The 24,124-nt window shown below is 42.5% G+C and overlaps 1 protein-coding gene across 1 annotated transcript in view; it reads left to right on the top strand.

Moving 5' to 3' along the window:
* LOC133081722 (small ribosomal subunit protein eS21-like) overlaps positions 1-20,706 on the top strand; it is a 144,785-nt gene extending 124,079 nt beyond the window's left edge. The window contains exon 2 of the mRNA XM_061178109.1: positions 20,526-20,706. Coding sequence (XP_061034092.1) covers positions 20,526-20,706 — 181 coding nt within the window. The remainder of the gene's footprint in view (positions 1-20,525) is intronic.
* The last annotated feature ends 3,418 nt before the right edge of the window (positions 20,707-24,124 follow it).

Here is a 24,124-nt window from a genome sequence, read left to right as displayed (position 1 = left end):
AAGAGATGTGATGATGGAATCAGTTTCAAGTGCTGCACTAAAAAGATAGAGAAGGGGCCATGAGAAAAGGATAGCAGGTGGCCTCTGGAAGCTAGAAAACAGAAAAGGCAAAGAGACTGATTCTCCCTTAGAGGCTCCAGGAGTAATTCAGCCATGCTGACACCTTCATTTTAGCCCCTTAAGATTCATGACAGGGACTTCCCTGGTGGCGCAGTGGTTGGGAGTCCACCTGCCAATGCAGGGGACACGGGTTCGAGCCCTGGTCCGGGAAGATCCCGCGTGCCAGGCAGCAACTAGGCCCGTGCGCCACAACTACTGAGCCCACGTGCCGCAACTGCTGGGGCCCGCGCTCCACTGCGGGAGGCCACTGCAGTGGGAGGCCCGTGCACCGCGGCGAGGAGTGGCCCCCACTCGCTGCAGCTGGAGAGAGCTCACGCGCAGCAGCGAGGACCCAACGCAGCCAAAAAATAAATTAATTTTAAAAAAAAACCTATAAAAAAAAAAAAAGATTCATGACAGACTTCTGACCTCCAGAGCCATAAGATAATAAATTTGTGGTAACTTGTTGCAGCAGCAATAGGAAATGAATACACTCAATATGCTTCAGCCACATGGGTCTTCCAGTTTTTCAAACACACCAAGCTCTTTCATGCCTTAGAACCACTATCCATGCTCTTCCCACTGTCTGGAATTGTCTGGAATAATTTGTCTTCTTCCAAATTATTAAATGTCAGGTTTCCTCTTGCCAACAGGGCTCATTTTAAATGTTACCTGCTCAGAGAGGCCTTCCCTGACCACCAGATCTAAAGCAGTCACCCCTATTATTCTCTCTCACAGTATACTGTTCTTTTCCATCATAAAAATCCATTACTGGGCTTCCCTGGTGGCGCAGTGGTTAAGAATCTGCCTGCCAGTGCAGGGGACACGGGTTCGAGCCCTGGTCCGGGAAGATCCCACATGCCGCAGAGCAACTAAGCCGGTGTGCCACAACTACTGAGCCTGTGCTCTAGACCCCGCGAGCCACAACTACTGAGCCCGCGTGCCACAACTACTGAAGCCCGCGCACCTAGAGCCCACGAACCGCAACAAGAGAAGCCACCGCAATGAGAAGCCCGTGCACCACAACGAAGAGTAGCCCCGCTCGCCGCAACTAGAGAAAGCCCGCGTGCAGCGACGAAGACCCAACTCAGCCAAAAATAAAATTAAAAAAAGGAACAAAATGTATGTGATTGTCTTACAAAAAAAAGGATAGTGAGAGATCAAAGATTCCTTCAAATGACATCACAAGTTGTGTCATAAGATACAGATTTTAAGGGACTTTCCTGGCAGTCCAGTGGTTAGGACTCCACGCTTCCACTGCAGGGGGCACAGGTTCCATCCCTGGTGGGGGAACTAGGATCCCGCATGCCGCGCAGCACGGCCAAAAAAAAAAAAAAATACAGATTTTAACTGGTTAGAAACTCTTTCACTGACTCTCCAAATTGTACACTTACTGGTTAAAAAAAGAAAAAAGCTTTTAAGGTATTGCTAATGATTAACTTTGGAACTAAAATGCCTCATGATTCCTCTTACATTATTCTAGATGAGTTGACATTCAGATGAGTCATAACACTCTATGGCAAGCTATTACAAACTATTACCATTTGCAACTTATTACCTTTGAAACTATCTGTATGAGCTAAGATGTTTTTTTAACTATAACTCTAAAGCAAAATACAAAAGTAAATTGGCTACTGAAAGCAGGGTCACAAAGAAGTATCTGTATACCCGTGTCCATAGTAGCATCATTCACAATAGCCGAAAGGAGGAAGTAACCCAAGTGTCCACCAAGGGATCAAAAGATAAACCAACTGTGGTATATACATACAATGGAATATTTTTCAGCCTTAAAAAGGAAGGAAATTCTGACACACATTACAGCATGGATGAACCTTGAGGACATGATGTTAAATGAAATAAACCAGTCACAAAAAGACAAATACTGTATGATTCCACTTATATGAGGTACCTAGAGTAGTCAAATTCAAAGAGACCAAAAGTAGAAGGGTAGTTACCAGGGGCTGGGGGAAGGGGAAAAAGGGGAGTTATTATTTAATGGATAGAGAGTTCTAGTTTTGCAAGATGAAAAGAGTTCTGGAGATTACTTGCATAACAGTGTGAATGTACTTAATACTATTGAACTGTACACTTAAAAATAGTTAAGATGTATGGAGGTTTCTTAGAAAACTAAAACTAGAATTATCATATGATCCAGCAATCCCACTCCTGGGCATATATCCAGACAAAACTATAATTCAAAAAGATACATTCACCCCTATGTTCATAGCAGCACTATTCACAATAGCCAAGACATGGAAACAACCTAAATGTCCATCAACAGATGAGTGGATAAAGAAGATATGGTACATATATACAGTGGAATACTACTCAGCCATAAAAAAGAACTAAATAATGCCATTTGCAGCAACATGGATGCAACTAGAGATTATCATACTAAGTGAAGTAAATCAGAAAGAGAAAGACAAATACCATATATCACTTATATGTAAAATCTAAAATATGACACAAATGAACCTATCTACGAAGCAGAAACAGACTCACAGACATAGAGAACAGACTTGTGGTTGCCAGGGTGGGGGTGGTGTAGGGGAGAGATGGAGTGGGAGTTTGGGGTTAGTAGATGCAAACTATTACATATAGAATGGATGGACAACAAGGTCCTACCGTAGAGCACAGGGAACAATATTCACTGTCCTGGGATAAACCATAATGAAAAAGAATATAAAAAAGAATGTATATATATGTATAACTGAGTCACTTTGCTGTACAGCAGAAATTAACACATTGTAAATCAACTATACTTCAATAAGAAAATAGTTAAGATGATATATTTTATGTTATGCATACTTTACCACAGTTAAAAAATTTTTTTAATTTAAAAATAAGTAAATTGGGCTTCCCTGGTGGCGCAGAGGTTGAGAATCCGCCTGTCAATGCAGGGGACACAGGCTCGAGCCCTGGTCCGGGAAGATCCCACGTGCTGCGGAGCAACTAAGCCCGCGTGCCACAACTACTGAGCCTGCGCTCTAGAGCCCGCAAGCCACAACTACTGAGCCCGTGTGTCACAACTACTGAAGCCCGCACACCTAGAGCCCACGAACCACAACAAGAGAAGCCACCGCAATGAGAAGCCCGTGCACCACAACAAGGAGTAGCCCCCGCTCGCTGCAACTAGAGAAAGCCCGCGCGCAGCAACGAAGACCCAACTCAGCCAAAAATAAATTTACTTAAAAAAATAAATAAGTAAATTGGCTACTGATACTGACATAAGACTACAACTTATATGTGTATAAAGATAAGCATAAATCTATTAATAATGCTAGCTTCTCTACTTCTAGCTGTGTTTAAAATTTACCATTAAAAAAAAAGGAAGAGGAGGAGGAGAAAGAGAAGATTGATTTATATTCTGCCATACAAAGCCCAGGTCAGCCCACTGATGTCCTCCACTTTGAATAACTCAGCCAGTAACTCCTCCAATCCTGGCTGGGGCTGGAGATACATTGGGGGCATCGGGACCATCAGCAGGTGAGGTCTGGAAGTGGTTATGCTGCTCCTGACCCAGGATCCAGAGTGACTATGGTAAAAACTGAACACACACAGCTCTGGGCATTGCAGTTCTTCCCTAACCCCCCCAGTCACCCATAGAAAGGTACTTCTATCCCAGTTTCTTGCTTTGTTCCCTAGCTCTCTCCTGGAATAGAAGCCTACTCTAAATCTGTCTACCTACCTGAGACCTTCACACCCTGCCTCCTTCCTGCCTTTTCCTTTATAATCCCAGACTCTGTGATCAATTTCTCCCTCAAGGAACTAATAATAAAAATATAGCAAACACTTAAAGAGTACTCATTGTGTGACAGGCACAGTTTCAAATGCATTACATATATCAGGTCATTGAATCCTCACAACAGCCCTATGATTTCAGCACCACTTTAACCCCCACTTTACAGATGAGGAGACTGAGGCACTGACTGGTTTAAGTCACACATCCAAGCTGGCATTGCCAAGGGAGTGGAGGAGGTGAGATTCAGATCCAGGTACTGGGGGCCCAGGATCCTTGGCTTTCCCCCGTATTGGATATCTATATCTTTTACAAATAGAACATTCATATCTCTTTTTGACAAATCCAGCTTAACCCACCCTTGCTAACTTCCCAAGGCTTCTGAGTACTTTATTCAAGGTCAATGGCCGTGATGGTCAAGCAGCTGGAATTGGAAAAGCTGCAGCCAGAGAAGCCCTGCTGCTGATGACAGAAATCCTGGCTCCCTGAGAGGGTCCTGCATCCATGCTGTGGTGTCCCCAGCCCTTGACCTCTGAGCAACAGGGTGTGTGAGCTGGGAAGGCAATTCTGATCTGCACACCAAATGGTACAGGGAGCATCTGACACACCTGCAGAGTTCAGTGTAATGGTATTTGACCCATGCTAAAAGTCTCCCACTTGAAACGAGAAAATGAGTATTTGTATGTTGAGGGCGACACAGAGAGGATACATTATAGTGTGACAGATGGAAATGGATTTACTCAGACATTAATAGTATCTAGACAAGTTTTCAAGCACACCTGGGAATACATTACTGACACATTACAGGAATACACCGATACGCTTTTATTCCCATAGCATGCAGAAAAACACTTTACCTTTACAATTCGAAAGAAAACTGCATTCCAGGGGGTGGAGGGAGGAGGAAGTGGATGAAGGCAGTCAAAAGGCACAAACTTCCAGTTATAAGATAAATAAGTACTAGGGATATAATATACAACATAATAAATATAATTAATACTGCTGTATGGTATATATGAAAGTTGTTAAGAGTGAATCCTAGGAGTTCTCATCACAAAGGAAAAAAAGTTTTCCAAGTTCTTTAATTTTGTATCTATATGAGATGGATGGTCACTAAATTTACTGTGGTAATCATTTCATGATGTAGGTAAGTCAACTCATTATTCTGTACACCTTAAACTTACACAGTGCTGTGTGCCAATTATATCTCAATAAAACTGGAAGGAAGGAAGAAAGGGAGGGAGGGAGGGAGGGAGGAAGGAAGGAAAGAGGGAGGGAGGGAAAAAAAACTGTAATCCAATGACAGGCAAAATCTTTTAATTTTGTCTTCTGGACTAAAACTCTAAATTTTTGAAAGTTTTGGGCATCGTTGGTGAGAGGAGAGTATTTCTGGCAAGAAATTAACCAAGATCAAGTCTCTTTTGCTATCATTTCCACATCATGTGGCTTACCATTAATATGCTAATCCTTCCTGAATATATTATATATACATACATACAATATACATTTATATATATATATATACACACCTAAACATATATACATACTTATCATTTAAAAGTTAATTCCTCCCCAATTTATTATACATATGTACATATATAAACATTTTATATACATTTGTGTATACATTTAATAGAATGCCAACCAGAATCCTAAGGGACTGGGTTGGGAATAGGGAAAAATGATTTAAAAGCTCATATGGACGAATAAATGGCTGCAAACTGATTGCCAGGACATTTTTAAGGGAAAAAAATAGTGAAGACTTATCTTACTCAATATTAAAAATTACTGTAAAAATACTAAAACAAAAATAGTATTATTACAGGAATAAATACATAGATCAGTGGAGTAGAATGGAGAGTTCAGAAATAGATCCAAAGATATATGAGAACTCGGCACATGAACAAAAATTCCACAAAGGTGGAATTTCTGCAAACTTAAATTTCCACAAACATGGAATTTCAAATCTTTGTCAAAAGGTTGGATTATTCAATATATGGTGCTGACATAATTGCTAACTATCCAAACAGACGCAGAACTAGATCTTTACTGCATACCATGTAATAAATACAAATCAGAATAATAATAAAAGAAAATTTAGGAGAGCTTTATATTATCTTAGAGTGGGGGAAACCTTCTGAAGCAAGATAGGTAACCCAGGAACCATAAAAAAAAAAAAAGACAGACATACACTTAAGTCTATTTTTTAAATCTTAACTTTCTGCATAGCAAAAGAGACCATAAACAAGGTGAAATATTGGGAGAAATGGGCAAAGAATAGGAATAGAAGAGGAAATCTAAATAGCCGAAAATTATGAATTATGTAATAGGTTGTACAGTCTCATTAGTAGTCAAAGAAATGCAAAATAAAATACCAGTTTTTTTTTTTTAATTAATTAATTTATTTATTTATTTTTGGCTGTATTGGGTGTTCCTTTCTGTGCGAGGGCTTTCTCCAGTTGCGGCAAGTGGGGGCCGCTCTTCATCGCGGTGCGCGGGCCTCTTACTGTCGCGGCCTCTCCCGTTGCGGAGCACAGGCTCCAGACGCGCAAGCTCAGTAGTTGTGGCTCACGGGCTTAGTTGCTCCGCGGCATGTGGGATCTTCCCAGACCAGGGCTCGAACCCGTGTGCCCTGCATTGGCAGGCAGATTCTTAACCACTGCGCCACCAGGGAAGCCCAAAATACCAGTTTTTACCCATCAGATGGGGCGGGTGGAAATTAAAAGGCATTTATATCTAGCGAGGTTGAAGATCTGGGGAAACAAGCATTCTTGTATACTGTTGGTAGAAGTATGTTACAAATTTTTTGGAAAGTTTGTAATGTCACATTTTTTTAATATCAAATAAATAACAATAAGTAAATGCCAAATAAATAAATAAATAAATAAATGTCAAAATTAAAAATATACATGCCTCTTTTCCCACTGGGGAATCTATTCCTTGGAAATTAAAGCACCAATACTTAAGAATACTTAAGTACAAGCAAGAACGCTCATTGGGACATTTCAATGGCAAAAGAATGGCAACAAATTGAATCTTCACCAACAAAGGAATAGTTTGAATAAGCTATAGTTCATTTATCCATATAACCAGGCTATACAATGTAATCAACATTACACTTATTTTAAAAGAATGTTAAGGAAAAAGCGTACCTTTACAATGAAGAAATCTGGTGGTCACTACCTTAACCAAATCGTCAAATTACTTGGAGTAGAACAGTCTGATGTTATACAACAGAAGTACACAGAATCATCTACAAACTATTCTTACCAAACATGGAAGCTTTTTTTTTCTACTTGCCATTGCCAAACGTTTTGCCAAATTCCAGGAAACAAATAGAATAGAGGAACGAGTTAAACACCACCCTGAGGAAATAATCAGACAAATATAAAATGTGGGATATTCTACAAGACAACTGAACTGGTCTCTTCCAAAAGTTAAGATTTAAGGGGAGGGACCTCCCCTCCCTGGTGGCACAGTGGTTAAGAATCCGCCTGCCAATGCAGGGGACACAGGTTCGAGCCCTGGTCCAGGAGGATCCCACATGCCTCGGAGCAACTAAGCCCGTGCGCCACAACTACTAAGCCTGCGCTCTGGAGCCCGTGAGCCACAACTACTGAGCCCACGAGCCACAACTACTGAAGCCCACACGCCTAGAGCCTGTGCTCTGCAACAAGAGAAGCCACCGCAATGAGAAGCCCATGCACCGCAACGAAGAGTAGGCCCCCCTCCCCGCAACTAGAGAAAGCCCACGCGCAGCAACGAAGACCCAACGCAGCCAAAAATAAATTAATTAATTTTAAAAAAAAAGAAAGGGGGGGGGAAGGTAGGGAACTATTCTAAATTAAAAGAGACTAAAGAGGCAAAAAACTAACTGTAATGTGTAAACTTTGATTGGATTCTGGTTCTAAAAAGGTAGCTATAAGGATATTTCAGGCACAATTAGGGAAATTTGAATATAAACTGGATATAGGAAGATAAAATAGAATTGTTGATTTTTTAAGGTATGATAATGGTCTTGTGGGTATGTAGGAGAAGGTACTTATTTTGCTAGAAAAATGTCCAATTTACTCTGTCTCAAATGATTCAGAAAAAAATATTAGGTTACACTGTATCAAACTGCCATTTTTGTACGTGGCAGTTGAGTATTGGCAACTTTACATGGCGCGCCCTGATAAATGGGGGAAGGGGAGCATGAACACAAATACAGTAAAACGTTAACAGTAACTGAATCTGGGTGAAGGTTATATAGGTATTCATTACCATTATGTCACCTTTCACAATAAAAACTGAAGAGAAAAAGCAGATCTACATCCATTGGCCTGGATGGAGAGGTGACACATTATTTGTTTTTGTTTTTTTTTAATGCCAAGAAACACATATAGAAGAGACCCATCAATGAGTGGAATGGGGACTACATATACATTTCTATAGATATGTCCAACCATGAAGAAAAGTGTTCATTGTGAATTAAGCTATTAATATTGTTTATCTGAATAGAGGAAGTAGAGGAAAAGATTAATAACATTTGCTTTATGTACCTATGAGTTGTTTCACTTATCAAAATAAGAATGTTTTACTTGTGGAGCTTTTGAAAATCTAAACACACACACACACACACACACACACACACACACACTCACACTTACATCAAATCCCAGAAATCTGGGGGATAGATTGTTCTTCAAATAGGAGTTGAGAAATGGAATACTCCCTGTCGTTATCAGTAAACAAAGGATGTCACAGTCACCCGAGATTGCAGCCACCAGCCTATGGTGAGCTGGTTAGCTCTGAGGGAACTCAGGAAGGAAACAAAAATACCTGCCATTTAGCAGCCATCAGACTGCAGCCACTCCCAAGGACGGTGAGCCCTGAGGGAACTCAGGATATGAGTTTCCCAGGATACTGGCCCCAGATAGCTGAGGTGCATATCAAAGGAACGATTTTAGTGAGCCCAGACTCTTGCATCTTCCCACACATAGAAAAGCACTAAATTCCTTGAGATTTCTAGTTTTCTTTAATTAACAGTAATCTTTTGTTCCTACTACCTGCCCTTTGTTGTAAAACTCCTGTATATCCTAGCTCCCTCCTCGCCTCCTCGGAGCAGTTCTCTCGGGGTTACTTGAGATGCTGCCTCCCAGGCTTGAAGTCCTAAAAATTCCTGCCGCGTAAAACGTAACTCTCAACTTTGGTTGTGAATTTTCTTTTTTTAGTCGACAGGGTCTACAAAGATATCTCCCAGAATTTTTAACCCTGTATTTTCATTTAAGTCAGGGGTTGGCAAACTATATCCTATGGCCAAATCCACTCTCTACCCATTTTAGTAAATAAAGTTTTATTGGAATACGGTCAAGCCCATTCACTTACATGTTGTCTATGACCAATTTCACGATCCAATGACAGTTGTTGAGTAGTTGTGAAAGACTGTATGGTCCTCAAAGCTTAAAATATTTATTATCAGGTCCTTTGTGGAAAAATTTTGCTGATCCTTTATTTACATAGTCATCTTAACTGATGTCCTGGGTCACCTGGACTGCCTTATAATGGAAGGCTATTATCCTATTTCTGTGTGCTAGTTTTCAGATGAATTTATAATCATTTTGACCAGAAGGAAGACCGCTTGAATTGTGACCTAGTGAAAAAAGAATATAGGTAGGCTTAAAAAGTAGCTTCAGAAAAGCAACATCATCCTTTACTTTAAATTAATATCATGTGGGACTTCCCTGGTGGTCCAGTGGTTAAGACTCCACGCTCCCAATGCAGGGGGCCCAGGTTCAATCCCTAGTCAGGGAACTAGATCCCTCATGCCACAACTAAAGATCCTGCATGCGGCAGTGAAGATCCTGCATGTGGCAACAAAGACCCTGCATGCCTCAACTAAGACCCGGCGCAGCCAAATAAATAAATAAATATTTTTTTAATTAATTAATTAATTAACATTGTTAATTTAACTGTTGTGGGTATACTTTGCTAGTGTTTCATATACGTTGCTTGGTTTGGCTTTATAAGAGCAAAAAGCAGGAGTTATAACTGATGTTATGTTAGCATATAACAAAAATAATTTAACACTACAGTCCAAGAGACTTTTTTTCTCTTAAAAGGGTCTGAATATGTATGTCTGAAAAGCTCCATAATAAAAGTATAAAATTAATTAATCATATAATTAAAGGAACTATAATTTACTCATATTTGAGAAATATTTCCTTTTAGTGTTGAAATCACAGCCAAGAAAACTGAAGCTAAGAAAACTCTCTCTCTAGGTCTAATTATGCAGGCTGAAGTACTGATTCAAACTTGTTGTATTTGTTATATATTTAAATAATATACTATAGTATATAATGGGATTTCCTTCCTTGGATTTCTTTTTCTAACAAGAGACTCAAAACTTCCACGTGTAGGTTTAGCCCCATCTTCCCCTCTAATTTAGAAAGTGGTCTATTCTAAATCATTTCCAGACTCCCTCCCATATTTTGAATTTATAACTGAGAAATAAATTCTTTTTACCTTCACACACAGTCCAAACACTTCACACACAATTCACAAACACTAACACTCAGTTGATATCCTAAACTTGAGATCAACACACACAAATGCTTTCAGCTACTAATGGTGATATTTTAAGGCTGACTTTTTCTCCAAGCAAACTAAAACGCAGGATTTTTTTCAAGGCCATTACATTTGGGCATATTTCAAACACTTCTGAAATGAGCACTAGCAAAAATTAACTTCCACAAGGACCTTGTAACAGACGCATCCTGCAAAATGCAGTCGGATTCCATTGGCTCTGCCTCTCAGCATGCTCCTCAACCTGAGAAGCCAGAGTGAGGCGAAGCAAGATGCCTGTCTGCAAGGAAGATGATGCAATAATCATGTGTCTACAATTCCATTATGGTATAATTAATTTTAATTACACATTAAATTCTGCCTGAATTAAAAGACTCACATAGCTTGAATCTTGTTTGTGTTGCCTCTAATTTTACCATGTTATTTTGAGCAATGTAAAATAATAAACCTTCTAAAGCAAAATGGTGACTTTAGGGACCCTGTTCTTAGGGCCTCTTAAAAGCTCAACAGTAGTCACCCCAGCCCATTTTTCTCATTCCCCGAGGACCAGGTGAGGAGTGTTCTGCGTCCCTTTCTCCCATTCCCAGGCTCGGAGGCAGTCAGCATGTGGGAAAGGAAGTGCGGATTGCATAGCCAGTCACGTGACAGCGGTGGGCGTCACCCACCCTGCTCCTTGTGTTTATGTTTCTCTTCATTGTTCTGAAGACACACTAGAGACTTGGCGTTTGCCTCCTTTTCCGTGCACCATTGTGAGAATTTCCCGGGTTCTCTTTCAATCTTCCCTCTCTTGCTTCCACAGGCACTTATTAACCTTTTTGGAGCTTCTCCAGGCACACCCAGCAACTCCTTCAAGAGCAAAGGATCTTCTTAGAAGGCGGAAAGCTGCACCCACGGCAGCACCTTTCTTATGGTACAATTCAGACACAGCCTGTATTATCTGTGAGGCCAGTATCATGAGATCGTTTTTCCATTTGTACCTACTGAACCATGGTGCAAATGAGGACTTTTTCTTTTCTCCTGTGGAGATAGGAATTCCAATGTTCGACATCTTGCTGAGGGGAAAGAAAAAAGTCTGGAACTATAAGAAAGCCTTGGTCTCTAGAAACATAAAAACCGAGTTGTGGTTTATACATTTTAGCATGGCATATTTTTGACACTGAGAAGGACAAATTTTGCTTCTCTTTAAACAGAAAAGAAAAGAAAATGTTCACTAAGAGCCATGCACCTAAAGTGGAACGCTACCAACAGCACTATGCTCTGTGTTGTATGAAAAACTCTCAGCAGAGGAACTACAGCAAAAGTGGCAAGAAATGCTGGCCAATGCCCTGTGGAAAGGAGGAAGACATCAAACACCTGCCGTGAGAAGGATGATGAAAGCGTGTGGTGACTAGAAAACAGAAGACACCACATGCAAGCTTTAGCCACTCCATGAAGCCCAGCAGTACATCCACATCCTTCCTAGATAACGTGGTGAAGTGGGACATTACTCCGCGCAGGGGCCCTCAAAATCCCAGAGAAATGTATGAACTTAGTCTCGTTCTTCTTGATTTTCCTGCATTTTCCAGGGTGGCTATTGAATCATAAAGCTTCCCTTTATAGAAGACATACCATGTTCATAGACTGAAGGACTCGATATTGAAGAGATGTCACTTCTCCCCAAGAGAGGCCAGAAACAGATCCATACATATACTGTCACCTGGTTTATGAAAAAGGTGGGGGCTATTGGAGTACTGTTAATATACTTTTTCCTTGATCTGAGTCCTGGTGACATCAGAGTGTTGAGTCTGTGAAAACTTAACAAGCAGTACATTTAGGATATGTGCAATTTTCTGTTTGTATATTATTCTTCAAGAATAAGTTTATTTTCAATCCCTTTATAAGAGTTCAAATGACATTTTTCAAAGATTAAACTGTTGCTGTTCAAAGCAAAGGAAAAAAAAGAAAATATTCAAAATTTGGATGAATTCAACAATGATCTGGCTCTTAATTTCTCTTTTAAAGAGTTTTAAATAGTTTGCCTCTTTTAAATATCTAGGTACTATTTGTTTTTCTCCATTTGTGCAATATTCTGGTCTCTTTTCTTGGTCTGTTTATCTTCCCCATTCCTTTTCCTACCCACATACTTTAAAGCAAATGAAACACTATTGATTAACAAGTCTTTTCTATCATGCACGTAAGTAAGCCTAGTGCCCCAGGATCCTTTCCTCCAGACACTGTATCAAGCTTCTTTGTTCACAGAAAACAACTAGAACAATTACACTGAAGGAAAAATATAACTTAATAAGTGCTAAAAGGTCTCATTTCAAATGTTTCCTCTTTGCCCGCTAAGAAAATTCTTCCCCTGTCTTCGCGTAGAGCACACAGTTCTTCCTAAAGGCCAATGGTACTGGACCTGTTACACCTTCTGTGGTGAAGTCACTTATCTTTAGCCAAATGCTTTCATGGATAACAATTAGGTTTTGCAGGGCACCTTGTACGCGAGTAATAATCATTTATTACTTAGCTCCATTTGGAAATCTGCAACCCAAGGCTCACTGTAGTCAATAAATAGTGGAAAAAAGGGCATTCTGGCATGAAGACTGTTTATATGTTATACTGGATTTGTGCTCATATTCCATTAAACTTATTGAAGAGACTTGGAAATTTGATTGTTTTCTATTTCTGAAATTCTAGTCACCTAGAGAACCATCCCCAAACAGCAAGATGTACGGCTCTACATATCATGTGTGCCTCTGCAAAATGAGGGGCACAGACAATGGCAACACAAAGATATATTAAAAAATACATAATGTAACTTGTCTTAATATACTTTTCTGAGTCTAAAAATATGCCAGACCAAAAGAAACATATTTACATAAAAAGCAGACAAGGTCAAATAACAAAGAAAGCCCTTAATTAGTTGTAATCAACTTTAATTTGCATACCGTATATAATTCCTAAATGATTGTTAATAATAACTTTATATAATGGACTTCCAATTTTCATGAAAATGGCACATTTTGATAAGCAGACACAAAACCCTAGTACTAATAAGGTTTAATTTGCATACATTAGACTGATTATCCAAACAAAAGGATTACAGTATTACTTCTCCATACCTTTATGTCCTTATTATGCACATTTATTAACTTCACAAAAGCTAGCTGTTAGTGACAAACAATAGCCATGGTTGAAAGAGAAATCTAAGGAATGAATAAGGTACATTTTAATGCTAAGGAGCAAAGTTTATACGTCGTAAATGCTGAATTTAACTCTTTGTTGGCTAAAGAGGCTTAAATTCCACAAGGGGTGCTTAATCCTCTAAATAAACCACCTTGTATTTGTTACCTGAGAAAAAAATTCCCTAACACACTTCATCACTCCATTTTCATAACGAATTTATCTCGAGCTAAGAAGTCCCGACACTGTAGTATGCTGAGAATTCAAGAACAGCCATAGAATTAAGCTTTAAATGTGTAGTTCTAGAGTGCAGTGTTAATAAATATATTTCAACGAGCTTAGTTTTCAACCGAGTAAATAATAATATAGGTGGCATTAGTATTGATATCGGTTCCTAATGGTATCATTTATACCCTGCAATTAAAGTTTAAGCGCTAAATAAAGCATAGGAGATCTGGGTTGGCTTTTCTTATATGTGAGCACAAATGAAGCTCACGAGTGTTTGGAGAAGAGCCAAAAAAACTTGCAACTTCACCGCAAGCTACTTCCGGGGTTTTTCTCCATGCTTTTGCTACTTGGCAAGATACAGAATTAGAACACCAGGAAATGGTTTCCAAAGAAGGCAAGATACACTGGAAGCCCCAGGAACTGAACTGAACACCACCGAGGTTAACTCTGACCCTTCTGCACATAATATCAAAGATAAGAGCCATCTGGTAGAAATGTGTACAGCTCAATATCCAGTTAGATTCTTGCTAGTGTTGTGCTGAATGTTCTATGCTTAAAATACAAAAGAAAAAGACATCTTGGCTGAAGGACAAAAGGCTTTAAATTTTCCCGCGTTTCCCATAAACTGGTGCTCTCTGCTCAGAGTCCCAAAGCACTACCAAGGGCTGGGTTAGGAAGGAGATGCGTTTTAAGTGACAATCCTGCATTGAACAGGATTCTCCAACTTTCCCTCTTGCAGTTCCAGAACCTAGAAAATACCCGATTCAAGGGATGAGTTCAATGCCCACTTGTCAAACGACTGAATACTGTACAGGAAATGCCGGCTCCAAGATGCCCTGCTCTACTCCCCACCCTAAATGCAGCTTTGCCAATGGATGTTCATCGTCTTTATTTGATCAAGTGTTCTAGGAGCTTCCGTCAACTGCTACAGGTATTTGAGGTGAAACATCTCTAAATCAAAATAAGACCAGAAGGCTAATAGCAAATTTCGCTCATCAAAGTGAACAAAGCAGTTCCAATGAATTTTGTTTCTCCCAATATGGACTTAGAGCCTTTAAATCAATTTCAGATTGGACAAGTAGCAGGAAACAGTTCTCCACCATTTGGCGTAACAACCACCACGCAAGACCCATAACAAAGCAACCAAACAAATGCTACTGCTCTGAATAGAGCCATTACCGAGACCCCAAATTAGAGTAGTCAGAAAAACGCTCAAAATACCACAGTGAAACAAGAATTGTTTTTACCATTTGGTTAATAAACTGACATAAAATGGTGATAGTGCCTCTAATCAATACTATTTTGCCAACCCCAAAGTCATTATCTGAATGTGCCCAAGATGTTTGCATTGAATTCAGCGGGGTTACTACATACAGAACAACACAGAACTGTGGTCCTGAAAATAAATAAATATTTAGACGGCAACTTTCTTTCCACCGACTCAAAGGCTGAACATGTTAATCACAGTATTATGTCCTCAATTATCTCTCTCTACGTGTGGATTTTCGAATCGGGGAAACTCTGGCCCAGCCTGGCTCGGGGCACATTCCTTCTAGCCAGGGGCAGAGCTGGGGGAGGGGGGCGCAGGGCCCTCCTCCCTCCCAGGCAGCGGCTCTTTGCGCTGCTCCACCGGGCCACTGAGAGTGAGGCTGCACTTCTGGACCCAGACCCATCACAAAATCGTAATACAACAACGTGAGACAGGAAACGAAGCGGGAACCTAACTTCCATTAGCATTTCCTTTGCTCAAACTGAGAGCACATACTCCCAAAGAAATAAATTCACATTCCAGTTCTCTTTCTACCTTTTCTCTGTGCATTGTGGAAGAGAAATAAAGATCTCTTTGTCAGTTCAGATGGGCGGCTTTTCATGTGCGATGCTGCAGAGCCGAGAGCACTTCAGACTCTGCAGAGAACAAAGGCCAGCTTGCCTACTTACCTGATTATGGAGAAATGTCCATCTTTAGCACTGTCTTCGCCTAATACACCAGCTGCCACCGGCATTCAATCACATTCCAGCAAGACTTCTAACAAAGGTATGAAACCCACCTCAAACTTGAGAAGATAAAAACTCATAAAATGAAAACATATGTAGATTATTGTCCTGTTAATCCCACCTTCCAATCCCCCAATCACTGGGGCCTAAGGGGGCTAGCTAGAGCTGAAGCCAGGCTCCAAATGAGTCATTTGAAACATTCAAATTCTATGCATACCATTGTATCTCATCTACTTGCATGAGAATATAAATGCATTGTATATTAGTTTGCCTGGGATATGACGCTACTGAACCTACCATCTTTAGCGTGCTAATTCCATTATGTAGTATTTTCCCTTCCTCTCAGTGAAGACTTATCCAATCTGCTTTTCACCCACCACAGTATTCTCTAAGAGTTAAAAACTGAATTACTTCGTTAAGGTTAAGAATGCTAGATGGAAGCAAATCCTTCTGATGAATTTCTAAATGCCTTTTAGAAACAAGGATGGGAGCTGGAGATGGTAAATTTTGTGCTTATTATTTTCTTTCCTTTCACTTAGACCAGGATTCCAGTTTGTGAAACTGAGGTGTCCTTACCGCATATCCAAGTGAGTGAGTTTTTAGGGAAAAAAAAAAAAAAAAAAAAAAAGCATTTGGCATACACAGAGCTGATGTCACCACACCATCTGAGAAAACTATATATCCAGGGACATTTTACCGATGCCTGGGGTGATCATAAATCCCACTGCACCCTGGACAGTCCTGGTTTTTGCCTGTTGTCCTGGAGAACTATTAATAGCACCCCTTTTCACACTTCAAAGTGTTCTGGTTTGGATGATAAATTATATAGTCCATTTAAGTTATTTCCCATCAGTAGCATATGTAAGCAAGTATTGGGTAACATAATTTATGGATGTCTGTGTTGAGGGTCCTTCTCAACTTCTAAAGCAGAAGTTCAACTTCGTATTGATAAACCGTACTATTGAAACCAAGCAGGACCCTGCGGGGCCTTCCTGGATACAAAAGCCTTTATGTGTCCCCCATTTCTTGTTTGTAGGAAAAGGACTTCAGCCTCCTAGACCTTCCCTGAGTTCCAAAGGGCAGATTCAAACAGTTGCTAATCAGGGAAGTCAGGGAATGCAGAAACAAAGGAGCAGCAGCTAAGAAACAATAGTGCACCAGAGATGGGGCAGCATCCTGGGCAGCATCCTGGTTCCTCCTCAAGGGATACACATAGCCGTATATCTCTGAGTTCTTCTGCAGGAACTAAGGCCCCCACCCAGGGGGAGGATGGTAACTTCAGGCTGAGCACAGGATTCCTGGAGCACCGCCCTGTTACCTCACCACCAACCAATCAGAAGAAAGTCACACACCCTGCAGCCCTCACCCCAAATTTTGCCTATAAAAACTTCTCCCCCAAAACCATCGGAGAGTTCAGGTTTTTTGAGCACCAGCCACCTGTTCTTCTTGCTCGGCCCTGCAATAAACCTTTCTCTGCTCCAAACTCTGACACTTCAGTTTGTTTGGACTCACCGTGCACTGGGCACACGAACTGGCGTTTGGCAACACTATACTGATACTTCATATCAATATTTCATATTGACACTAACATTTTAAAATCACTTTCAGGTACTTTGATTTTTTTTCTTCTTTTGGATCCATACAACAAGACCCCTATAGTGTGAGCAGAGATATTAGTATCCTTATTTACAGCTAAGACAAGGATCATTGATGTGCCTAAGACCAGACAGTAAGTCTTCTTATTCCTACTCTAGAGGTGCTCTTTCTAGTAAACTATAATAGAAACCTATGGAAGAGAACTGAGATCTGACTCTCTTTGATACAGCATTCAGCTTATTATTCTAAGTTTTAACTCAAGCTTACTTTCCTAGCAAAAGGAGGACTTGGAAACAAACCCCACAGTTTTTTTGTGGCCTGACAATGACCGTTTCACAAGAATTGAATTTCCTATCTCTCTGGATCAAATAAAATTACAACCCGAGATTAAAACAAGATCTGTCCATCAGATTAAAACAAGACTTTTAAAATTATAACGTGAGTGAGGTTTGGACAGTAGAAGGAAAGGGACTCAGGACAGTGTTTATAAGGCTTTACATGTGAATTCAGAGAAGTTGTTAAAGTCTTGAAGCTCTATCCTCTAGATTAAAGAGAAATGGATCACGGCACAAACATTTTCCACCATGGGCATTTCCTAAAGCATTATCTAGCTAGTGGTTTCTTTACATCCATCCTAGAGGCACTGGGACCTAGGTCACCACAGAGCACTGAAGACTGAACGTCCTCTTGCCTTGACTTTCAGGACACCGTGCCCTCCTGATTCAACCTCTCTGGCCACTCTACATCCTTTTCTACCAGACTTTTGAATTTGTTCATTCAACAGGATTCCTCACAGCTTGGGCCTAGACACTCCTCCCTTCTCAGCCATCAGTAGAAGCTATCAACTGGCAGAGGTGCGCCACTTCCAATACATGTGTTTTATTTGGCCCCGATCAACTTTTTAAATTGAGCCAGCATTTAAAACCAAGACATTTTGTGAAAAAATCCAGATTCCTGGCCTCAGCTGAAAAATCCCTATAATGATATGGCAATATACAGCTGGAGTAGACAGTACCAGTCACTGACTCAAACAAAATATGCATGTGGCCTACATTCTCATATGTTACCTGCCTGGCCCCTATGGGCACTGGAGTTTGCAATCTATGTTCCACATACCTACCACGGCTTCAGGGACCATCTTTCTGCACACTAACAATACCCATTTGGACATTTTCTGATGCCGAGCTCCACACACCTGCGTGTCCTGAGGTCCAGACCACATATTTGTGTGTCCACTAAGGTCCAGACATACACATCCCATGTCCTCTGTGCTTACCCTTAAACATATATGTCCTCTGTGGTCCAGCGCCGCATATCCAGCTTCCTGCCCAACATCTCCAATTAAGTGATACAAACAAGGACATCTCATATGCAGCATCTCCAAAACTGCTCTTTCTCCCAAATTTGACCACCAGTGTGGTTTATCTCAGGAAAAAAAAATTATTTCAAGCTAGACATCTGAGAATCATATCAGACACCGCCTTATCCTTCAACCTCTACATTCAATAATCACCAAGTTCTATTGCTTTACCTCCAAAACATCTTTCTAATGCTTCTATCTTCACTTTATCCACCTTGAATCGTACCACCATTTCCATCCTAAACTATGCAGTCATTTCCTAATGGGTCTTCCCACATGCATACCTGTACCCTTCCAATCCATTACCCTGATTAAAATTTCTCAGTGGCTTCCCATTATTTTGCATCCTTCATGAGGACCTCCAAATCCTTTATGAGCTGATCCTCTAAATTCTTTCAGTATCGTTTTCCCTGAATATTCTCCGCTACGCAACTTCACTGGCTTTCTCTCAGGTTTTTGAAGATGCAGCATTCTTTCCTGATGCAAGGCCCTCAGACAAATTCTTCTCTCTCCCTGACACTTACCACCCACCTCTCCCCCTTCTGACCAGGTCAGTCTTTCCCAAACTGTTTCACTACCCTGGTAGATAAGTATAATGTTTGTAAAGCATGCTGGGGGAATAAATAAGACCATCCCCAGCTAAAGACGACCATCCTTGAGTTCTGCCCCAGCCCCCAAGCCTGGCTGCCCTTGAGAGCTGAAGACAGCAATTTCTCAGCTGGCCACTGTAACCCAGGTTCACCACCGTGCCCCAGCACACCTGTTGCGAGATACTTATGGCTCAAATGAGTGATTCTCAAAAAGTGTGGTCCCTGAATTGGCAGCATCAGTATCACCTGGGAACATGCTAGAAATGCAAATCAGCTCCACCCCAAACCTACTGAATTAGAAACTCCGGGGTGAGGCCCAGCCCTCGGAGTTTTTCAAATGATCTGGCTGATTCTGACGCACACTAAAGTTTAAGAACCACTGATCTAGATAACATTGCTGATAACTCCAGCTCATGTCTCACACTTCGTCTAGAAAGTCTTCCCTGACCCTCACAATCGGTCAGGTCCCCCTGCTGTTTATTTTCATAGCACAAAGTACTTGTCTCTCACAATACATACCGCAAGTACACCAATTAGTTATCTGTGTTTCATGTCTTCACAGCACACTGTAATCTCTGTGAAGCTAAAGACCAATTCTGTCTTATTTACTTTGATCCACAGTGTATGGAGAAAAGAGGGAGAGGGCGCTTTAACAAGAACAAGGAAACATTCGCCTCTTTTGACAAGTCCTCAAGGCTTTAAAAATATCGAACTGGACATTCTCTGCCTAGACGTTTGGAAACCTAAGTCCAAGACCTTATTTTAGGTTGAGTGCACAGAACGTGCAGCTAGAAAGGAGAGACTCACCAACAAAGGCGGGCGGCTGACATTCGGCAGGGTGATATTAACTGCTGCGTGCTGGGGGAGAGGACCCACCAGCCGTGGGCCTGCCTGCGTGCTGTGGAAAAGCGAGGTCCTTTTAGCCACCCTATGGCTCTTGCTCGGTGGGGAGCCCAGAGCCCTTCTGGCCCCAGGCCGCATGTGCCTGTGCTCTCTGGAAGTGAGAACCCTCTGGGCCACCATCCTACTCTGCACTGGTTGAAGGGACTGTCCCGGTCACAAACAGGACCGCCCACTAGGGTTCCGCTGGTCATTTTATCCCCTAACCTGCTCCTGGGCTGGGGAACAGAGAGCTAACCGGCCTCCAGCCTGCCCACACGCTGTGGACATCAGATCCCTTCTGGCCACCTTACAGGCCTGCCTTAGAGTGGAGCCAAGAGCTCTTCCGGTTAACAACCTGCCCGTGTGCTGAGGAAGGGAGAATCTTCTTGGCCACCGTCCTTCCTCCCTGCTGGTGCGTCCAGCTCCCTTCCGGCTACCCACTGATCATCACTGCAGAACCAATTCGAGGCCCATCTGACCACCAGCCGGCCTGAAATCCGTGGATCCTTCAGCACCCCAGTTTGCGGCAGACGGGAGAACTAAAACACCTTCCACTCTCAGGCCTCCGGAGTGCTGTGGAAGACAAATGCCTTTTGGCGATTCTTTCCTGCGGCGCCCTGGTGTCCCAGAGGGCCTTCCGGTCTCCAACTGGACACCCCGCGTGGTTTCCAAGCCATTCGGGCCCCCAGCGTCTCTGCGTGCTGGGGAAGCAGGAGCCATTCCAGTAATTCACCTGCCCAGAGCTGTGCACCGGCCTCACGTGCTTTAAAGCCGAGGGCCCTTTGTTCCTTCAACACCAGCCGCATTTCGAGGAAACAGGAGCCCTCTCGGCTACCATCGTACCAGAATCCTGGTGTCCCGAGAGCCCTTCCTGCCAGAAACCTAGCCACGCACTAGGGTTCCCCCACGTCATTTCGTCCCCCAGCCTGCCCCGGTGCTGGGGAACAAAAGGTCATGCAGCCATCAGCCTGCTCGTGTGACGTTGAGCGGAGAGCACTTCTGGCAACTGTACAGGTGTCCGGTATTGGGAAGCCTAGGGCCTCTCTAGCTATTACCCTGCCCGTGAGCTCTTGAGTGAGCTCTTTCAGCCACCATCCTTCCCGTGCACTGGTAACCCGGGGGCCCTTCCACTCACACTCTGACCTCACGCTGGGGCCATGGACCCTTCGTGTCACCAGCCCGCCCACCTGCCACGGTACCCACCTGCACGTGTGCTGGAGAACTGGAGGCCCTTTCGACTGTCAGCCTAACATGTGCTGTGGAAATGGAGAGCCTTTTCAGCCCTTGGGAGGCCCGTTCCACCTGTCGGCCCCAAACCCGCCAGCAAGCTGGTGCTCAGGGGTCCCTTACAGCTTGCACATGTACTGGGGTCACAGGAGAGTGGCAGCCCTTGGGGCACTAGCCTGCCCACTTGCTGTGGAATCTAGAGCCCTGTCGGCAACCATCTTTCCTCCCGCTGTTTCTCCAGGGCCCTTGCTGCCACTATCAGTCCCGCAGTCAGTCCTTTGTGCTGGTGACCTGGGGGAAACTTCAGGCCACCAGCCAACCACACAATAGGATACCAGGAGTTCTTTTGGCCCTCAGACTGTCTACTTGCTGCAGAAACAAGGGTCCTTATGGTGCAAAAGCAGCCATAGACCATATGTAAATGAATGGGCATGGCTGGATTTGGCTCACAGGTGGTTTTTTTTTTTGGTTTGGTTTGGTTTGGTTGGTTTGTTTGTTTTTTGGCCGCACGGCATGCAGGATCTTAGTCCTCCAACCAGGGTTCGAACCTGTGCCCCCTGCAGTGGAAGTACGGAGTCCTAACCATTGGACCACCAGGGAAGTCCCCTCACAGGTGTATTTTCTCCTCCAGTAACCTATAATACTAGAACTCTCTAGTTTTAGCCAGGCACATAGCTATACAGAATAAATATTACAGTTCCAAGCCTCCCTTGCAGCTAAGTGATGATGTGTCTAAGTTCTGGGCATTGAGATATAAGAAGAAGCAATGCGTGTGACTCCTAAACCATGCCCCAAAATGGAAGAGATACAGTCTCTCCTTCCCCCTTCCCCTTCCCATTGGCTGGAATGTTGAGGAGAGCCAACCTGGGTCATACAGATGAAGGCAACATCCTAGGGACAAAAAAGCAGCAAGACAGGAGACTGGGACCTTGATGACTTCCTGGAGTAGAGCCACCATATGAGCTCCAACTTTTATATGAAAAAGAAATGTTTCCAACTTGTCTAAACCACTATTGTCACTGAGTCACATGCACTCCAAACCATATCCTAACAAATGTGCCTGATTTCACCAGAAATTAAGGAGTGAGGTCAATTCAACTTCTCAATGACAAATAAAAACCGAAGACAGGGACCCAAGCACAAGAGTGGGTATGAGAAATATCTCTTGGATCTTTTGACTTCTCTCCATCCCCTCTGCTACTATCTTCTCTTTTAGACCACTGTCTGCTCGCCAGCTTAAAAAAAACCTCCAATGTTTTCCATTGCTCTTAAAACAGAGACCAGACTCACAAACATGACCTCCTAGTTCTCTCATCTACCATGCTCTCCAGCCTCATGCACACAGAACTCACTTCATCTCCCCACTCTAGCCGCACCATCTTTCTTCCCATTGTACTTGCCGTTGCTCCTCTACGTGCTGTCACCTCTGCCTGGAATGGTCTTCTTCTGTACCCTTATCCCTGAGTTCACCCAAGCCTACCTTTCAGACCTCAGCTCAAACATCATTTCCAGACCTGGACCTCCGTGATTCGGCAAAGGCCACGTTATGGGCTCTCCTGGCACCATGAACCTGTTTGTCAAGGGCTTGCCTCAGTTACAGTTTCCCATTGGCTTTGTGATTCTTTGCTTAAGTGTAAGCTGTGTGAGGGTAGGAACTGTGTCTAATTTTGCTCACCACTGTAGCCTTAGGCAGGGTTCCCACAAAGTAGGAAAATGAATCATCATGACATAGGCCCCTATTGCAAAGGCAAGGTAACGTGCTTCATAATGGAATTTGGTCTTGCCCTATGTCACTTAGGATTATCGGCTGCATAGAATAGAAAAAAAGACAATGGCTTAAATCAGATAAGAAGTTTCTTTCCAACCCATATAAAATATGTGTGGAAGTAGGAGGTTCAGGACTGCAGTATTCTAGCTCTATAAAGTTGCCAGGGATCCAGGTACCTTCCAGCCAGCCATTCTGCCATCCCTAGGATGTGATTCCTGTTGTTATGGTTCAGTCTGGCTGCTAGAGCTCCAGCCATCACATCCGTTCCAGGTAGCAAATTTGAGGAATGGAGAAAAGGGCCTGCCCCCCTTTTTTTTTTCAGGTGACTTTCTAGAAACACGGAACAACACGTCCTTATCCAAAATTTAGTCAAATTGGCCACACTTCCCTGAAAGAGAGGCCAAGAAATGTGGTGTTTCAGCTGCACTACAATGTGTCCAGGTAAAAATCAGTGTTTGGTTACTAAAGGACATAGGGAGTGCTTTCTCTCCCTAGTAAACTGCCCTAAAACAGTGGCTTAAAATAACAACAACCAAAAAATAAGTAAAAATAACAATAATCATTTTGTTCTCTCTCATGGGTCTATGGGTTGAGTGGTGTCAGCTGGGCAATTCTTCTGCTGGTCGCACAGAACTGTAGTCAACTAAGATGCTGGGACACGTGAGCCCCTCTCCCTCTCATTATGGTCTCATGGCCTCTCCTCTCCATGTGATGTCTCTCCAACAGCATGGCCTAAAACACGGAGCAGAAGCTTCCAAACCCTCTCAAAGCTTAGGCATAGCATCACTTCCCCACCTTCTACGGGTCAAAGCAGTCAAAGGGCCAGTCCAAGTTCAAGAGGAGGAGAAATAAATGCACTTCTCTATGTGGGGAGTGACAGAATTTGCAGCCGTCTTCAATCCTCCACCAGGAGAATG

Source organism: Eubalaena glacialis, chromosome X (genome assembly GCF_028564815.1).
Source record: "Eubalaena glacialis isolate mEubGla1 chromosome X, mEubGla1.1.hap2.+ XY, whole genome shotgun sequence".
NCBI lineage: Eukaryota > Metazoa > Chordata > Mammalia > Artiodactyla > Balaenidae > Eubalaena > Eubalaena glacialis.
The sequence above is the reverse complement of the archived record's forward strand: the minus strand, read 5'-3'. Positions and strand labels throughout refer to the sequence as shown.